Here is a 19,592-nt window from a genome sequence, read left to right on the forward strand (position 1 = left end):
AAACATTAACTCATAGTTTTTAGTGCACTCGGGTGAATATATGTAAATTCATGTAATAGAATTTTAAGCGAAACTTGTCATTAGTGTGAAAGTTTACGCAGTATTCTTCTAGAATGATGTCATGAAAATCTTAATGTATTGAAAAGAATAGTCAAATTAGAGTTTATGTGGGTCATAAATGCATGGTGAAGATAAAATGAACAATACAAGATGATATTTTTATGGTCACACATTTTGGATGTTTAGGAATAAAGTGTGTGTATAAGGAGAAAAAGACAGTTGTAAGAAAAGAAAGAAAAGAATATTCAATGTGTCAGGGGATCAGTTATGATAATATTAACAATAATAATGACAAATATGAACAAAAGCAGTCTCCAGATATATAGATGAAAAAAAGATAAAATAAAATAAACGAGCAAAGTTTCAATGATTCTGATTTGTTTTACAGTCAATCCGATAGAAATCGGACGTCGTTTGTGTAAATCATTGGTAATAATGTTGATATTTAGTAAGTGATAATTTCGGCTTGTGGAAAAAAAGTCATCAGGGAGACTTTGGCTAAGTGACCTGTCCAACCAATGAGCGAACTGTTTGCGTCAGATAGGTGATTAAGTCATTTGGTGTGACCGTTAGAGACGATATTGTTAATGGTTTTGCGCATTCGTGTACTTGTTCTGATATTTCCATGAACTTTTTAATATCTGAATTGTCATTCCTAGACAATATTATCGACTGGGTGTTTTGTGGAAAGCTTACTAGCCGAAGTCAATAGAGTCGTCGTTTATCTACTCCTCCTCCGAACAATACCCTGATCATGTGTCTTTTTGGTCCGGATGGTGAGCTGCCACCTAGTCGTCTATTTTTTGGTAGCTGGTCAGTTCTAGAATTGATGGACACGTTTCTTAGGACGTAATGCTGTAGACCTGGGTGATGCTCAAATGTAAGTTACAAGACTTGGGCTACGATTTCATCTGATGAGAAATGGCTAATATAGGTAGACTTACCCACCTGACCTATAATTTTCCGAGCTAGGGAGAGGTTTTTCAACCGGGAAAACCACAGAGGCGAGTCTGTAGTACAGCGGACCCGATTTAAAAAAGGAGTTGAGTCTGGGAGAATTTGGAAGCGTGATAGAGAAAAGAGTGTAAGGTTAACAACAATATGAATAGACAGAGCGAACAAAGCGCTGGAGAACAGAAATTATATATATATATGGCTCCTCATCTAACTGGGTTTACAAATATAAGTATATATGCAGGAATAGTTCCAACATTTCAGTGTGCACAGAAATTTACTATGGCTAATGCAGTGTACAAATTTAACACAATGTTGGATAAGTGTAGTGGACAGTTATATAATTATGATTCACATGTGATTTAAATGTTAGTTGCGTGCTGTGTAAGATCGCTAGTTATGGTAGCAAATGAATCCTCTGATTTCTGGGTTGTTTGCTCTGTGTGTACTTCCTTTTTACGAACAATGCTTCGGTCTAACCAGAATGTAGCAGACGATGTATTATTCGATTGAGAACTGGGAAATATGTGGAAGTTTTATTTGATAACACAGGACAAGGACACTAAATACAGAAAATGCACGAAAGCAACAAGAAATTAAAGGAATTGTGTGAAATAATATCACACTGTTCTGTTGCATACAAACAGGCTGGAGGTGAATAATCGTCAGAATTTCAAAGATAAATTCAGCAGTATTTAAAAGAATTACCGTAGCATAAAATTCTTTCCTTGACAAAGAGGAGGGTATTTGGCTACCCATATTGACGAATATAGTTCAATATGGTAGAATTTTTCACGGGAACTTGCACTTATCAGAAACAGTAGAGTAACAGACTAAACTCTACGAGTAAGCACAAGAAAATCAAGGCTTTGATAGTTAACCGAAAGAATTTACCTAAAATCCTACTAAATACGCTATTGATGTTACAAAAATATAAAATTAGTAATAATTCACAACATATTTTGAATGGTTGGTGCCCATCAAGCCTATATTCATATTGGATATAAAGAGGTAAATGGGTAAAAGTTAGGAGAGTAGTCGATGTCCGTGGTCCGATCTCGCAATGGTTTTGGAGTAGCAGTGAATAATAATCTGATGACCACTTCCCACTGCCGCACTGAAGTGGGGACACTAGAAAACGATATTGGACTTGATACGTCCCCTATTTTTCATTTTGCCAGATCACGACAACTCAATGTCATAGGAGGCGAGTACAAAATTCAAGAAAGAACAAAATACTTGTGACATAAATGTTTCATACCGAGTGACCGATGATTGGAACTTGTTACCCGAAAAGATGGTATCCGCCCTTCAATTAACCGATCCAAGGAATAACACAGACCGTAGGCTTTCTATCTCAGTACATGAAACTGAATCTGAAAATTAATTTTAAAAGCCACCATCCCTTTTCAAATGCGAAATCCATTGAGCTTAGTTGCCTAAATACAAGGTTACTCGTTCTGCAGATGAATTCAAGAAAATCTTGAGCCCGCCTTAAGACCCTTGCAACCTGGTTTATTATGGGCATTCTAGCCTTCTATATTACCAACTTAGGTGAAACGAACGACAACTGTCCTAATTATGAGATCATTAGGATCATGACAACTTATTTCATCTGTCCGATTCATCCTATACAGATAATTGAGACAAGAAAAACTGGGAAAGTAGTTCCTGGCATTTCACTTGAAACCAACCCAATGTTACTAAATAAAGTTAGGCATTCATATAAAAAACGATTTGTTGGGGATCGTGCAAATAGTTCGGAAAAGCTGTTCCCATATATAAACAGACGAGCTCGGGGAAGTGATGAAATTCCATCACTTTCGGCACAAGAAAGCCTGTCAATATCGGCGTGAAACAATGTCGCGAAAGCCGAGACTCATCAGACTATTTTAGAGAAGTTTTCTACCTACGATGATGAAATGCCAACAGCTGATCGTGGTAATAACGACTTGTCAATGGATCCTGTGGTTATTGAGGAAGGATGTGTCACGATTACTTCAACATCTGAAACCAGATAAGCTCATTAGTACTGATGATATTTATCCAAGGATTATGAGACTGAACCTCCAGCAAAGCTGTTTCATACGTCTTCGAGACAGTCCAAACTGCCAAGTGACTGGAGAGACGCAGTAACCAATCCGATTTATAAGGCGAGGAGTAGAGGCTTAGTTAGTTATTATCGACCTGTTAGTCTAACTAGTGCAGTTGTCAGCATGATGGAAAAGATTATTCGGGTAGCTATTCGAAACTGTGTAGAAGGGAATGATCTTTTACCAAAGGTGCAGTATGGTTTTAAGAAAGTCCCTTCATGTTTCACAAACCTGCTCACTGCAAGAAAAGATTGGGCAGCGGCGACAGATCGAAATACTAGTGTAGATTTGATTTTCACAGAACCAAGTGAAGCCTTTCACAAGATCTCTCACTTTGGTCTCAAATTAACGTGAGAATTTTTAGAAAGTGGAGTTCTCAAGGCATAATCGTCAGTCTTCTTTTTTACTTTATGTAAATGACTGGCCAACTGTAATGAAGTCATATGTTCTACTCTTTGCAGATGAAAAAGATTTGGAGACCCATACACTTGATATCAGATATGATATTAAGAGATGAATTCAATTCATCGGCTGAATGGATATGCAGGCTACCATTAGGAGTCAACTGCAATAAATGTGGTGACGCTAATAAACAACTGTAGCGGTTTAAGTCGCTAATCAATAATGGAGTTGTGTCACCTGGAGGCATGAACCATAAGGATTTGTGAGTCGTAATAAACAACAATCTCAGTACTACGTGTAGCTGCAAGGTTGCCGCCGTCCAAGGCTTTGGGATCTTATGGGCTACTCCTAGGTCATTTTATTACTTGGACGAAGAAATGTTTAGGGCATTATACTCAACTTTGTGAGGCCGAATTTAGAACAATGAATCCAAACACAGTCAGTTTTTCAAGTATATTCCGGAGTGAGTCTAACGAAGTTGCAAAAGATCTGCGGCTTATCTTATAAATACAGACTGGAATGCCTAAACCTATATCGGTAGTCTCACCGCAGGTTGCAGTGTGATCTAATACCGACTTACAGTATTAATATGAATTATCTTTTCCTTCAACCTAGGACTGATAACTTACAGTAACGTTACGAGAGAGTTCAGAAATGTTGATCAAATTGTTTGTATCTGGGGTTCCGCTTCTCGCACCGAGTAGTGGACTAATCTATCCGTAACCCAGGATCAGTTACCAAATGACTGGAGGAACGCTTTAGTTAGTCCTCGATGAGAACCATATTCTTTCTGAAGAGTGATATGGCTTGAGAATAGGTTATTCCCGTCGCACTAATTTATTAGTAGCTCGTGAAAGTTGGTGAGCTCTTAAATATCAAAAGTTACCTATAAACGTAGCCTACATTAACTTCAGCAAAGCTTTCGACAAAGTTCCTCACAACCGGCTGTAATATAAGTTAAGAAATGTCAGGGGTGGAGACTATTTATTAATGTGGATAAAGGACTTCCTAATCGGGCGCCAACAAAAAGTACGGGTGAACTCCAAGTCGTTTAGCTGGGAAAGTGCTTAGCAAAGTGCCTCGTGATACAGTTATGGGGCTAGTGTTATCCTCCTTGTATGTAAATGAGCTTCCTCGTCTATTATCATCATATGTCTTGCTACATGCTGACGATGTCAAGATTTGGAGAGCGATAGGAGGTAAGGGGAGTAGCTTAGATCTTCAAAATGACCTGGAGAAATTATGTGAATGGTTTAAAACTTTGCAGTTGCCGAAAAATACTTCCAAGTGTATTATGATGCATATTGGTCATCAAGGTACAGATAGATACATGATGAATAAAATTAAGCCTACAGTTGTCCAGACACACAGACTCAAGAGTCGCTGTTAGTCAAGGCTTGAAAACTACTGCACTCTGTCGGCCAATCCGTAGGGCTTTAGCCATGTCGAAGATAAAAACTTTTGACCTTGTATAGAGTATCCATACGTCCTAAACTTGAGTACTGCATACAAGGGACTAGCCTCTTCTTAAAAAACGACCGTGAGCTTTCAAAAAGGGTTCAGGGAACAACAACTAAGCTGATTCCCGAAATAAAGAAGCTCCCGTATGATTGGCTATAATAAACCTATTTCAAATATCATTTTGAAGAACCAGAGGGGAATTAATCACAGATTTAAAATTACTTGGTGACAAATTTGCATCTGATATGCCCTAGTTTTTCTTGTCTTCCAAAACCGAGAATTTACGAGGAAACACCAAAACAGCTCACAAGTTCAGGATAAATTACTTGTCAGATGACTATTGACTTTCCCACCGAATCACCCACGGATGGAATTCACTACCTCAACACACGATTAAAGTTCCATATGCCGATTCTTTCAAAAGAGATTTGGATCAGCCGAGAGACCGTCATTGCCAGGACTAACACAGACCCCTAGCCTCCTATCCTTTTCGAACTGTAAACGAAATTGACTTCTCTACCAGAATATGCAATATCAGCAACTTCTGTCAATGCATTTAGATCGAGATTTCACCTTCACAGTACTACAAGAATCAAGGATTGATATAGATCGATTGACCTCCCGTTCTTACTGCTAAAGACTGACGTTGTACATCGAGGTTTAGGAGCGCTCTAGTCAAATTGTTTGTCACCATGTCTTCTACATCACGCCTACTTTACCGACATGTAGCGAGTGACCAACCTTGGTCAGCCGTCCATTTTTGTTCGGTCAGTTCTATTTTTCGTAAATAATGATTTCTAGGCGAGGTATCGGTATTATTCCAAGGGTTTTATACAAAGTCTTATTGATAAAGTTAAGGAAGAATCAAACAAAGACACAGAATTAAAAGTAAACCAAATACCCCTGGCTAATCTTTTATCAAGGAAAATATCAGAAAGTTTCGAGAGGAAACAGCGAAATTGGAACAAACAAAGGAGTTGCGCTCTGTCCGGGAATTTTATGTCAGTTTATGTAATTCTCTAATCTGTCCTACTTTAGAAAAAGATAGAGAAAGAAATACCAGTTGATACTGTAGGAAAAGTGCGAGACACTTTTCAGTCTGTTAAAAGCAGGATCCGTAACGATGCTCAACAATTCACTCAAAACGAAACAGTGAGAAAGGGTGTTGAAAATTTATCAAAAGCCGGTGAGCATGTTAAGGATGCCACTAAATCACTTAGTGAAACAGAGTTCATCAAGGCTGCTATAAAAGTGACTTATCTTACTTGGAGTTATATTTATAGGGTGTTGAAGTAGTTGGGAAGGAATTAGAATCAGAAAGGTTTCAAATGTATCAAGCTCCAAGTCAGTAAAATTCGAGAGTGATTAGTAGTGAACTTTTAGATATTTTAAAAACAAGAAGTGAAATCTCTGGCAAAAATGAAGAACGCGCAATACAACCAGATAGGTGAGCTTTATGTCATTATTGTGAGTCTCACACTGAAAAAATGTCAGGATTTAACTGTTAGCTTGTTTTCGATGTGTATTAATTATTTCTTGACACTAGGGGTTTTAGTTTTAAAGTTTTACTAAACAGTTTATATTATCAGAGCAACGTATTTGTTCAGTAAGTCTGGTCAAATGCGCATATACAGACACTCATGTACGAAGATCCCTACGACATTTACATGAAATGTTACTGGCTACAAAACACTTATGCACTTTTAAAGTGTCGTCTAAATAAACACTACATTCTGGGTACCTTTTTGTGACTACCAGAATCATTTCTCAGCGTGTCAAATGTTATACCATCGGTTGACGAGACCAATTTATGGACCACTTTTGAGCGATACCAGTATCCATGATAAACCTCAACCACTTATTAGTCCAGATAGGGTCATAAACTAGTGTGGGGTAATGAGACTAAAGGTTGGAGTTATAAGCTAAGGTTTGGAATTAGAATAATGGTTTCCATCACAAACTGACGTCAGTTGTAACGTTATTTAAACATATATGTATGCTCGATTCGTTCCTTTTTATTTATCAAATGTCAAAATGGGAATTTTCACTATATATGCATGAGTTCCTCGCCAAAATCCAAGACTCAATCTTAAATCTAGTTAGTCCGTCCACAAATTACATTATCACCCATAAATCCCTTTCGACTATATCGTATTTAGCTGTTAGAACTTTTATCATTAATTTGATGTTTTTCAAGTTTACCAATATTTCTGGACAGTACAGATGTGAGCATCTAATAGTTTTACGTACTCTGTAATTCCCTGGTTAAAATATGAGTTAAACCTTAGCAAACTTTGTACACCTTTAATAACTGTGCTTAGTCATCACTTTCAGATAATTACTCTCAACATTTATTTTATTATTTATTTAAACACATAAATATTGGTACAAGGAAGCACCAGATAAATATGCGCCTCACAAATCTCATTCGATTTGTGTGAGGGCTGTGATACTGCCCAGGTGCCCAGACTGAAGCAGGTGGTTTTCTTAGGGGGCCACACCCGGAGCCTTTGACCTAAAAGTCTAGTCCACAAGGCAGTGGAGCATCGTAAGGAGATGCAGTCCCATGGTAGCCGGTGACCAACAGTTGGTTCATACGCCATTCGTTCCTTCAGGATACTGGAGTCAGCCCATGTGCACCATTGGTTTGGAATCAGGGTTTTCCAACTCCCCTAGGGGGATCCTCCACATCCACCAACCCGGTTAAAGCGCCGGACATTCGCTTTTCGTCCTCTCACTTTTGTGAACAACACCCCCGCCACGAGAAGGCAGTGAGTAGGACTTCCCTGACAGAGGCTATATATTCGCGTGGCCATATGAGAGCATTTCGAGAGGGAGAGCAGACTCTCCCCACTCTCGGCCGTACCAGGGCATTTGGGGACACTCTCAACATAGATTTCCACGAGATATACATATTTGGTATTTTAAAAGCAGTTACGCGTGCATTATTTAATTCATGATATCAAGCGTCCCAGATCTCATTCTCATCACGCTAAACATGTGTCTGAAATAGTCAGCCATTCACAACGTAGAACCTGATACATCCAAATTAGATTATTTGATAAACGTTCTCATTATTACTTAATAAAAAAGCAAATCATTTTTAAACCTAGTTCGTTGTCATGAAGTTCCCATCAATTTAGCTTCTATGTATTCGAATCATTGTGCCTTTTGAACTCCATCAAAGCTTAATGATTACTCTTCTCACCCATCAGTTTTTAAGTGTTTTGAATGTTTTTATCTGAGTACCTTGTAGCTTTGGTTCCTGATTGTATTAGTGTTAATTTTTTATGATAAACCTTTAAGCCAAGTTCCCACTACACCTAGATGCAATGAAATAGCATAATGTATGCTATTTATGTTTGTAGATATAAGTACTACGTAACACCAGTCGGAAGTGAAATATCTGCTAGCAGGAGGTTCAGAAGATTGAATTAAAAAGAAGAGAGGGAAACTAAAAGCAATCAAGATAATCGAGATAAAGGAACAATGAAGCTTGTAAGAGACAATTCAAAGATGTGCAAATGATGTATTTAATGTATGGTTTTCATATTTTACGAAAGCACAATGATTGTGCAATAAACAATAAATTGTTCTTCCCCACCTCAGTCTTCGGTCACTACAATAGTAGCTGGCATCTTGCAAATATCAGGAATATTCCATCCAATTACATTTAAATATCGAAAGTAGTGTTACTCTATGCTCGTCGTTCTTCTGTATTGTCTTCCAGTCTTTTGGTATTGCCGTTATTATCAATCTTTTTTTCTTTCCTGAGGTGTGTTAGCGTAAAGCATGCTATCAGGCTCGTCAGTATTTATCATAATTTCTCGTACATATGTAGAAGTACCTTTGGTTCTGATACATTTACATATTTTACAGCTCGTGTCTATAAAATATAAAGATAATTCATGCAAAACTTGTTAAATCTTCTATTAGAACAACAAATATAAGTCTAAAGTGTTGTTTTTCACTATAATATACTTTAATAATAAACTTTAATAGACAGTAGTATGTATATGCAAATGTAAAAAATAGTAAACAAAATTAGGCAACTTGCAGGTCATTGATAGCAATGAGTTCAATTACATAACCAATCATAAGTAAAAAGGTACAAATCGGTAGTAAAATGACAAGTGCACTTGTATAGATAATAACAGTAAAAGCTTAAATTAGTATTCCAAATCTTGGTAAAAATAAGATTATTAAAATAATAATTAAGACTGTAATAAAAGGTGTGAGTAGTCATTTAAAGTACCTATGTAGTGGAGAATTAATAAGAAGAGGGTCAAGAAAAAAAGTAAGGGGCGTAAAAATATTGGTCAAGTCGTTTATCAAGCCTTATCCGGCCGAGAAATAAGCAGTGGGGGCCAAATTACTCAGCATTGTCTTGATAACACTGTATTTTAGTCCAGATAAATCTCCCAGCAGTACCCGAATCAATGCCACTTGTGGCAGACAAAATGATAATAGCTACCAAATCTGGCACCGTGGAAATTATATGAATTCCGGTCAATCGACAGCAAAGACATTGATTACAACTTGAGAGGATCTTTAAAGCAAACTATATATATATATATATATATATATATATACTGAAATCACTTTAGAAATCATCGTGACTACAATTACTTACCGATATTTTAGTGTGACCCATGGTCGTATAGTCTTCGAAAGTGGAGATCCAGTAAAATATTCAAGTAATAAGTGAAACTACATGTTCCCACCAGTCTCTTACTAGCTATTTACAAAGATATAAACGAATACAAACGCACAAATCTAATTTGAAAATCTTTTAATATTAAATTTCGAAGCCTGCTGCTCTGACAGATCCAGATTATATATAGGTTTATCTTGGGCTTATCATCTGATTTGCTTAATCACTTCCTAATTTTTAGTGAAAGTTCTGGTGTTGTCGTGCACAAAGATTCAAAATGGTTCACTGCATGGCAAGATTTCAAGGAAAATAATCAGTACGTCCAAAGTGAGTGCTATATTACTTGCCCGAACTATATTTATTTTTGTTGATTGATGTTGTTTTAAGCGCAAGAGCTATGCTATTTTGGAAGAGACAACGACCATATGGTTTGAGGTACTTATCGAAAAATGATTGTAGTCGCAGTGAAAATTAACCATACAACTCTTTGTCCAAGAATGGTTACCTTTTTGCCCTCATAGATTTTTTTAATCAGCTAGTTTTGCCCCTAAATTCCTTCCCTTCGATGGTAGGAAGAGACTGCTCTTCCTCTCGAAATGCTGTCAGGGAAGTCCTACTCACTGCCTTCTCGTGGTATTACTGTTGTTTACGAAATTGAGAGGACGAAAAACGAATGTCCGGCGCTTTAACCGGGTTGGTGGACACGGAAAGTCCACCTAGGGGAGTTGGAAAACCCTGATTCCTAACCAGTGATGCACTTGGGCTTCAGTATCCTGAGGGAACAAATGGCATATGAACCAGTTGTTGGTCACCGTCTACCATTGGACTGTATCTTCTCACGATGCTCCACTATATTGTGGATCAGACCTTTAGGTCAATGGCTCCGGATGTGGCCCCCTAAGAAAACCACCACCTTCGGTTTGGGCACATGGACAGTATCACAGCCCTCACTAAAATCAAATGAGATTTGTGCGGCGCATATGTATTCGGTGACCCTCTGTACCAATATTTGTGTGTTCAAATAAAAAAAACTTCGCTCTATTATTTTAGTTATCTCAATTACTAATTTTGGTAGTATGATTATCTATGAATTGGCAGCAAATCACAAGTAAAAAGTGTTTGATGCATTGTTAATCAAATTTCTATTCTACATAATAATACCACTAATTATATGTAATTTGGTCGCTTGTATATATCGTGTTTGATATCATGTGAGGCAGATGTCTCTATATAATTTTTTTGTAGTTACTTTTAAATTCTAGTTAATATTATGCATATATTTCGGGCGTAGAGCTGCTATAATGGGGCAAATATTAAGCGAAGTCGAACCTTCGGAACTGTACAAATAGAAGCTATCTATTTGTTGTATTATATTCTATTCTGGTTATCGGGCAAGCAAATGTAGACGATTTGTATCCTGCATCAATAGTCGTTAAGTATTGATTTCGACTGTCATCTCATTATTATCGTGTCAATGGTTAGCAGAATGCCATGACCTCTATGTAGCCAACGAAACAATCAATACTCGAACTAGACCATACAACTGCTCTTGTGATGATGGTCTGATCACCCAGACCCTAATACAATATACGAAATCTGTTTCTTTTTTGTTGTCACACCAAGAACATCTGAGACAAGTAGCATAGTTGATTAAAAACGTGATCTTATATTTTAGATGAAATATTTAAATGTTTTGAATTAATTTTAGGATTTTTTGACCTGAAAGCTCACTATGAAGAGAGTGATCATTTAGTCATTCGGTCATTACGATTTGTAACTGATAGACTATCAAACCTATTCGGTAAGTTATAAACCATATTTATCTTACAAACATATATTGTAGACATTTAGTACGTAATGAATATGATGTTTAGCGAACTAGTCTTCCGACTTGTCGACCACTGTACATTTTCCACCTTACAATGTAATATTACGTGATACATTTTCCTAAATTGTCTACCCAACGACTTTTTGTGGTGGTATAAACAATAATGTCGAAGTTCTGTAGTCATGATTTACGGTCTGTTTCTTTGAGAGAGGACACATCTTTTCAACTAACAAAAAACGTTAACTTAGTTTTAATATACATGCATGAGTTTACATCTTCTTTTTAGCTCCTTGATGAGTCTTATTTAACCAGTGTTCAATCTGATTTTAAGTTACGGGATAATCCATTCAAAATTACGGATCATGAATAGTCACAGTCGTCATACTAATTTCTATTACTTGTTTAACGCAGATCATTCAGTCAGCCATCCAAAGTAGAACCTAACACATGTGCATCCACTCAAGTTCGCACATCACATTAGCACAGCACGATAAATCCCTGTGTAGTAGAAATAGTAATAGTATCAGTAGTAATAGAAATTATTAGGTATAGAAAAAAAGAAGGGTATAAGGAGATTTTGACATTCAGATTCGAAAGGAAGACAAAGTGAACGCACCTGCGCCATTGCGAACGATTCTGGGTCATGTCATCTAAAGTCTCTGATCATTGGTTAACATAATCACGCAGACCCTAACCATGTAGTTTACTCTTATTAAAAAGGCTCAGGCCAACAATTAATGACTTCAAACATTGAGGCTAGGCTTTTGTTTTGCCGTCTCCACCTTTCAGTCTACAACTGACAACATCACCCGTCAAAGAAGTCAACGGTTGAGAATACATAACTCATGTCTCAACCACTTCAATTGGTAAAGATTTATTACTCCATCAACCAACTCGCTATCTTTACATAGTACCTCAGTATTGCTCGCTCTGTAGTCACAAAATACACAAGCGATGAGACCTGTCCAATTTTATGGAGTTATATACGCCGCAGTTAAAAAATAGTTGCATGCCCTTAAGCCATAAGAATCACGATTTTAGCGCGGAAAAAAGTCAATATGATAAGATATCATTCATAACTCTAAGTCCTAACCATACACTTAGCTTGAAGGAACTCTAGACCTCTTTGTGTAATTATTTACAATTCACCAGTATAATACGTATCACTGAAAACGCTTATAACTATGGGTGTTTGTTATGATGATTATTCTAAACTGCTTTTCCATAGGTGGCCTGAAATCAACAAATGATTTACAACAAGTGCTGGATGAAATAATAAAAATGGACCCTTCTTTTAATTTGGAGTCATTTATACGTTATTGCCGATTTGTCGTTATTCCGAATGTACTTGAGGTATGTACAGTAGATCTAAAATGTATTGTGTTAATATATGACAAACTGTTTATCATAATTTTTTAAGTTTCAAGTGATCATTATTAAGGTAATGTTATTATTCCAAAATACATGTTACAGTGTTAAAGAGTAATAATTGCTCTTCACGAAAAAGTTTATATTCATTTAAAGAAATCAGAAAAAAATTATTTACTCATAACAAGAATTAGGGATTTATGAAAATGAGAATAAATTAGTATACAAATAAAATTAATTTCATTTAATTTGAAACTACACATTACTGTTTATTTTAATCATCAAACATGCGGATTTATTCTTTGCAAGTCGACAGCTCTTATGGCATTTAATTCACAAAAAATAGAAATATATTATACCCACGAGATCCTAGGTGTTCAGTTAATCTTGTAAAATGTCTTATATATTTTGGCTGGTTCAATCGGGTCTACTTGACTAATATATAGTTTCACTAAAGGTCTTAGTAATTTAGGAGTTTCATTATTGATACTGTTACATATACTACCCATCCGTAAACTGAATCTTTCGATGTACCTTAGTGTAACAGTCTAGCACCAAAAACGGTTAAGCCACCTAAAAGGGGTGTTATTATTCTTGTCCATATGAGGAGGAACTTTTATGTTTTCAGAAATCGCATGTTACGATTTATGGCATATTCTTACTCATTTCCTATATTAGCTTAAAAGCAAACGGAAACTATCCTTTCTCTTATTGTTCCATTTTCATGTTTTTTTTCACACTGTGCAGATGTATATTTATTTGTACTTATGCAGAACGTTACTAAGTTACAGAAGCTCGTTCCCATCTTTTAAAACCAGTCTAAATTCTTGATAAAAAAATGAATACAACTGGGCTATGTTTATCTTTTTCAACTCATAGTTAAGTTAATAGCAGTTCTACCATTATTATTCCCTGATGCAGTTTAACTTCATTAGAAACTCTTTTAAATATTAGTTATTCAGCCTATTATCTCCTTCACACATGCATAGATATACGTCTTACTTTACAATTACGTTTCTCCACTCATATTTCTTTTCTGGTTGGTCAGATTCTGTTCGTTGAACCAATATGTGTACACTTTAGGAGAATGTAGCTTCCAAACAACCCGTTCAAATTATTTGCCAGTTTTGGTTTACCTTATTCCACATTTTGCAGCAAAATATCATGTTTATATGATTTCTGTAACTATGTCTCATGAAGACAGTCAACTAATAGACAGTCCTAGGCATAATTACATGCATATCAAGTATCAAAGTATTTGATTTATAAACTACTCCGGACTTCCAAATAGCCCATTTTATGTGGTTGTAAACTGCATACACTTATAATACTGGTATCTCTATTATGATTACACACATCATAGTTAGCACTCCTGAAATGATTACATGATGACTTATAATCCACTAGGTATTTTTCATATCATATTTTGTCTTATTAGTTCAACAGAATAAATACTGCGCTTATAAATTAGATTATAGGTATCAATGCCAAGGTCGGACTTGATAGTTCTAAATAAATTGAGCATTGGGTAGAAAGTTAATAGTATATTTTTTGTCATATCCCGCTTCTTCAGAAGTGGTTTACATTAAGTCACAAAACTTCAGAAATACAATTTTTCTACTCATTGGGATATAACAAAAAATGTATTCATTATTGCACTTATAGTCTACCCCTCTTCTCATGTTACATAATGCAGTAATTATAAATATTATCGCTCTCACATATTCTTTTCATTTTAAATATATATTTTTTCAGAAATATTTCTACTATAGCATAGTCATGTTCGTCTTTGCGAGTAAAGTATCTTACCCATGTGATATTCAAAACACTTTCAAAACTTTTAACTTTCGTGTAGAGTTATTGTCCTGTTATCTTTTGGTTATCTAAAAAGTTTTCTAAGCTCTCGTGGAGAATATATTTCTTGCTCGAGACCTTTTTATTATTAGTTTTTTCTCTATATTTAGGCTATAGTAAGGGGAGACTTACGTATTCTCCACGATTGGTGTCATGAAGTGGTATGTTTTCTGGTTCTTCTAATATAATTATTGTTTTAATAGCCGTATAATGTTCTGGCAACACCTTTGAAACAGATGAAAGAACTTGGGTATATTTCTGAATCTCGCATATTGGATGTACATAATGTTGATGTGAGTTCATTTTTTACCCCTTATCTTAATTTTATATTATTTGTCGCAAACGATAATTCATGTTATTTAATTCATTACTTGTTTGTTTGATAAAAACGGTATGTGGACTGTTCGATCATGTTTAAATTAAATTAATAATAGAATTCGCATAATTTCCAAGTTTTAAACTTACATACACCTGCACGAAATGGGGTTTTCATTCTTATTCCTGGTTATACAGGGAAATGAAGTTTAGTGCCTTTCTTTTTACTGGCGATAACTGTTGAAAATTTACTTATGATTAGTGTTATTTCTGTCACTGTTATGTGACTGTGGAGTGTTGAACTAACTTGAGCCTGATACTGAGACCCTGAGTCCAACGATGCGTAGTGAAAACCAAAAATGGGCATTAATTTTTATTTGACTCCCATAATGAAGCATACATACACTACTTTCTATATGATCTTTGTACAGTCAACCAAGACTGATCAAATCTCAGTCGAAACTATAAACAACAGGATAATCTAGAACACTTCAAATTGAATTGAGTTTCATATCCGTTGTATGAATGACTATCTGGATTCGGTTGATAATTAGATAACATGGTGACGTTCGAAGCGAATGGCACCGTGTCAAAGTCGCAGTTTGAACTTCCACTCAGGTGCAGTTACATCTAGCTGACGAGTCCCATATAGGACGAAGTGCATTGCAAACCACATTCTATCTATTATGTATCAATTTGTATAGTCAGATTAACAATTAGATATTTTAATTTGACTGAGTAACATTTAACATTAGTTAATCAACAGTTGACCTATTTCCTATTATGTAACATTCATTCAAGCCTTTATTATTCTTATCACAATTAGTACACCCGTCATTACACTACCAATTTGTACTTTTCACTTATTATTATTTTTAGTTATGTAATCTATTCCGCTGTTATCATTGACTCATAAACTGTCTCGATTGGTTTAATAATTTCGTATATGCATATAAATATTACTGTATATTAGAGTAAAGCCTGATGAGAATCTAATCGAAAGCAATATTGTTCGCTTATATACGTTGTTCTAAATCAGCAGTTTACCATGTCAACACATTTGCGATATCATTCTGACCTAATTTTGGTCTTTTGGTTCTGTCATATTGATTGGGTCATTTGTTGTCTTATAAAAGCTGAAAGACAATCATTTAGGTAATTAAAATCCTCACTGGTTTATGTGCCGTATATGGTACTAAGGCGTTACAATTTTGGAAATTCATAATTTTGTGATTTGAAAATTTGCATAGTTTTCATCGTGTTGATTCTAGGTTCAAATGGGCAAAATGATGGAGCAAGGACCAGTGCTGATAATCACATTCCAAGCACAACAGATAAATTGTATTCGTGATAAAAACGGAAATTTACATGAAGGTGATCCAAATAAAGTACTACGTGTGACAAATGTTTGGGCTTTGTGTCGTGATCAAAGTGAAATGAATCCATTAGCTGCATGGCGTGTGTTAGATATTGCCATGATGCCATCTGAACAATGGATGTGATAATTGTTCTTATACTAGCATCACAAATTGTGTATTTTAAATAAGGATTGGTAAATATCTTGTTATTAATTTTCCAACATTGAAAATGTATGTACAGCTTGATTACCTAATCTTTTGAACAGCAATGCTTTTTCAATCTCTAGACTTCATAGAACACGCAAAATTATCGTCTAAACTTTAGTCGATTAAGATTTTGTGCATAATTTCTTAATTTGAGTGACTTTTCTTCTACACAAAGCATTTATATGTAAGTATTAAACTAGATTTTAGTCAATGCAATGAACTTATGCTTCGTTTGTTCGAGCAGTTTGAAATTATTTTTTGTCTTTTTTTGCATCGAACATTTGTATTCTTCCTCAATCTACTTCTTGCGAATTATTTTATACATAATTCAATATTTCTCCATAACTGATAAGGGTAAACAACCAAATACCAATGGGATGATCACGTTCTAGACAGAAGTAATCTTTTGAGCATATACATCAAAGATGAGAGTGCTGAGATTTCTATTCACCTTCACAATTTTTTAATAAGTTGTTTCGGACTAATACATGTGTATGTATTTGATGAGGGCAATCTAAGACTTAAGTTACGTATATAGCTCAATTAAGATGTTCTGTACGGTCTTATTAAAATCATAAGTAAGAAATATGACTCAGTACAATTACAGTTGCTAAATGATTAAATTATAAAACGTACAACATATCGCAGATTTTGAAAAGTACTTTGTTGTAGGTTTTTGCTTGATACTTGTTATTAGTTTAACATGCACACCATACATTTTGCCTTATGTAACGGGAAACCTTCAACCGTAGACTCTGATCATCAAGCAGGTAGCACCTGACACACCTTAGACCAACATGTGATGATTTCCTAAGCCAATAGGATGTCTGGTCTAGTTGTTTTTGCTTTTTATTAACTTAATTATCATGCCAATCGCTGTAGCAGGTCTTTTAATCTCAGTTGTCGGCGGTCTGACTATTGCTTACTAGTACTTTATACCTAAGATTGACATTTCTCATTATTCCGTTTAAATGTACACTATAAGTGACGAGTACGCATGTGACCAAAACAAGAATATCATACTTCAGATAAAGAACGTTGGATCTTCTTTCTGATTTATATACTAGACCCCAATTGTCTTGACATAGTGGAGAGTAGAAAGAGCGCTTTTCCTCTCGAAAAACTCGTACGGACGTGCGTTTACAGCCTTTTCCAAGTAAATCTTACTGTTTTCATATCGGTAAAGATCCTTTTACATAAGTCAGGATGTGAAACCAGATGGCACGATCGCTCAAGTTTAGTGTGACAAAACCCAGAAGAGCTTTTATGAATTTCGGTCGTAGAATGTCGGTAATAGTGTCTGTGAAACCATCTCTGCTTCATATTAATGGGACATGACCCTAGATCATTAATCTGAAAGATTGTTCACATTCGGTAAGGACACTATATGAGTAATCTCGAAGTCCTACAATGTGTTCAGACGAATGATGATAAATGTAGTGGTAAAACGATCTTGAAGCGTCGGTTTAGGCTACGCGGATATGCTATATGAATGTCATCTCAATGGATTCAGCGTCACATACCTGTTAAAGATTCCTCAATTGAGTTCAGAAATCGGCGGTAACCGACTAATGATAATTCGCCGTGTAATAAAATATAGCTTTATAAAAGTCCCATGTACCAATCCACCGAAACTGCGATGGGCCCCAAAAACTAGGTAACTCACTGTCTTGTGATTTTATTAGGGATGGTCCAAAAAAGATAACAGTGATCCGGCTGTAACTATACATAACCTTTATAAAGTCAGATGCACTTTCCTGATTGAAAGTAATCTGTCCTGGGTTTTTTTCTTAGAAGACGTATACATTTAAGTAATTACTTTTCTTTTTCGTTTATTTCCCAATTACATGACCACCTCCTCTTTTGTTTCGTCCAAGGTCTCATCCTACATATTGTAATTCTGTATTGTACCAAAAATTGTTTTTATAAGTATATATTGAAACACTTGACTAAATCATTAAATAATAAATAAGATATTATCTAAAGAAAACATCTGGTGTTCGCATCTTTATGTATCTTCTTGAAGTGCTTCTAGTAGTTTCTCCCGTTTTATTTCTATTTCGGTTAATAAAAATATCCTCAAATTTTGATCTTCAATCTGATTAATCTCTTTCTGAAGCTTGTTTACAATTTCACCAAAAACCTTGTCTCTATCCTTAAAACCGGTGTTATCACTTGACTCCTTGATTCTCTTTATGTGGTACTTAAATAGGTTTTCTGCATATTCAACCCACACACAGTTTGCGCATCCAGATTCACAACAATCGGAACGGTGTGGCGGTTCTGGTTCAGAATCAGTATTTGAAAAATAGTTTCGTCTCCATGGACGTATTAACCAAGTGGATACAGTGCATATAGTAGAATGATTGAAATTCAGTTTACGTAATAAACCCATGTACACTCACTTCATGACATGTGTATAAAACAAAACAAAATGAATAGACATTTTATAGTGATTCAAGCTTTTAAGTGAACGGATGATTTTTAATACAAATTGTGTACTCATTTACTGAATGATGTACTATTCATATAATTAATGTATATTGAGTTATCAAAGGTGATCGAAATAATGAGTATTTCTACGATTTCTGGTTTGTGTTGCATAGTTGTACAAAATGTAAGATATCTGGGAAATATACCAGTGAAATAACTGAGTCAGTAAACCTGCCAGGGAAGTCCTACTCACTGTCTTCTTGTGGCGTGGGTGTTGTTTACAAAATTGAGAGGACGAAAAGTGAATGTCCGGCGCTTTAACCGGGCCGGTGCACACGGAAAAACCACCTAGGGGAGTCGGGAAACCCTGATTTCAAACCAATTGTGCGCATGGGCTCCGGTATCCTGAGGGAACAAATGGCGTATGAACCAATCGTTGGTCTCCGGCTACCATGGGACTGCATCTTTTCACGATACTCCACTGCCTTATGGATCAGACCTTTAGGTCAAAGGCTTCGGGTGTGGCCCCCTAAGAAAACCACCTGCCTCAGTTTGGGCACCTGGGCAGTGTCACAGCCCTCACACAAATCACATGAGATCTGTGT

At 35.8% G+C, this 19,592-nt stretch overlaps 2 protein-coding genes across 2 annotated transcripts; one reads left to right on the top strand and one right to left on the bottom strand.

Moving 5' to 3' along the window:
• Positions 1–1,980: 1,980 nt before the first annotated feature.
• Smp_158380 (putative mitochondrial import inner membrane translocase subunit tim44) lies at positions 1,981–16,491 on the top strand (the record flags this gene model as incomplete). Its single annotated transcript, XM_018796748.1, has 12 exons — positions 1,981–2,025; positions 5,772–5,858; positions 5,894–5,971; positions 6,009–6,221; positions 6,254–6,314; positions 6,354–6,417; positions 9,866–9,951; positions 11,333–11,425; positions 12,681–12,805; positions 14,785–14,835; positions 14,878–14,967; positions 16,261–16,491. 12 exons carry the CDS (start codon positions 1,981–1,983, stop codon positions 16,489–16,491), a joined length of 1,224 nt encoding a protein of 407 aa, XP_018651859.1.
• Positions 16,492–18,479: 1,988 nt separating this feature from the next.
• Positions 18,480–18,949, bottom strand: Smp_066970 (hypothetical protein; the record flags this gene model as incomplete). Its single annotated transcript, XM_018796749.1, has 1 exon — positions 18,480–18,949. One exon carries the CDS (start codon positions 18,947–18,949, stop codon positions 18,563–18,565), a length of 387 nt encoding a protein of 128 aa, XP_018651860.1. The 3' UTR covers positions 18,480–18,562.
• Positions 18,950–19,592: the final 643 nt, after the last annotated feature.

This window comes from Schistosoma mansoni, chromosome 4 (genome assembly GCF_000237925.1).
Source record: "Schistosoma mansoni strain Puerto Rico chromosome 4, complete genome".
NCBI lineage: Eukaryota > Metazoa > Platyhelminthes > Trematoda > Strigeidida > Schistosomatidae > Schistosoma > Schistosoma mansoni.